Raw genomic sequence first — 638 nt, forward strand, 5'->3', positions numbered from 1 at the left:
TGGCCAGGGGACACGTCCAGCCCGCGCACCAGGCTCACCAAGTCCAGCCGCCCGTCCACGCCTCGGCACATCCCGCTGAGAGAGTCGTACCTCTTGCTCTGCTCCAAAGCCTGCGGGGACAACAGCAGTTTGCTTCAGAAAGGGACAAAAGAAGCAGCCTTTTATAATGGGATAAGACACACAGACCTTGATATGGGGATGCAAGACACAGCTCTTTATAGAGGGACGGCTGACACAGCTCTTTGCAGGAGGGTAGCCATTGTAGTCCTTCAGAAAGGGAGGGATACATGGGACTCTCTACGAAGGGCGTAAAAATTAATCTCATTAGAAAAGATAATCGATACAACCTTTATAGTGAAAATCATAAGCACAACTTCTAAAATGAGAAGATACATATATATTGATAAAACTCCCTTATAAAGGAGCCAAAAGATACATCCCTGTACAGGGAAAACCAAAGGACTGTGATTGTCTTACAGGTTGATAGCAGAAACAGTAACACAAAAAAAAAACGAAAGAGGAGAAACGTAACAATGCTAAATACAAGGTGATGGTTATATGATCAATTTAATGAATAACAAAACACTGTTGATTAAATGGAAGTTTCATTAGCAACGGCGATTAAACCTGAACTTGTC

General features: G+C 43.3%; 1 protein-coding gene across 1 annotated transcript in view; it reads right to left on the bottom strand.

Moving 5' to 3' along the window:
- LOC119590634 overlaps positions 1–638 on the bottom strand; it is a gene marked incomplete at its 5' end in the record, with an annotated part of 133,180 nt that overhangs the window by 118,725 nt on the left and 13,817 nt on the right. The window contains 1 exon segment of the mRNA XM_037939313.1: positions 1–110. Within this exon segment, the coding sequence (XP_037795241.1) occupies positions 1–110 (110 nt within the window).

The sequence above is a fragment of the Penaeus monodon genome, chromosome 27 (genome assembly GCF_015228065.2).
Source record: "Penaeus monodon isolate SGIC_2016 chromosome 27, NSTDA_Pmon_1, whole genome shotgun sequence".
In the NCBI taxonomy this organism is placed as follows: Eukaryota; Metazoa; Arthropoda; class Malacostraca; order Decapoda; family Penaeidae; genus Penaeus; species Penaeus monodon.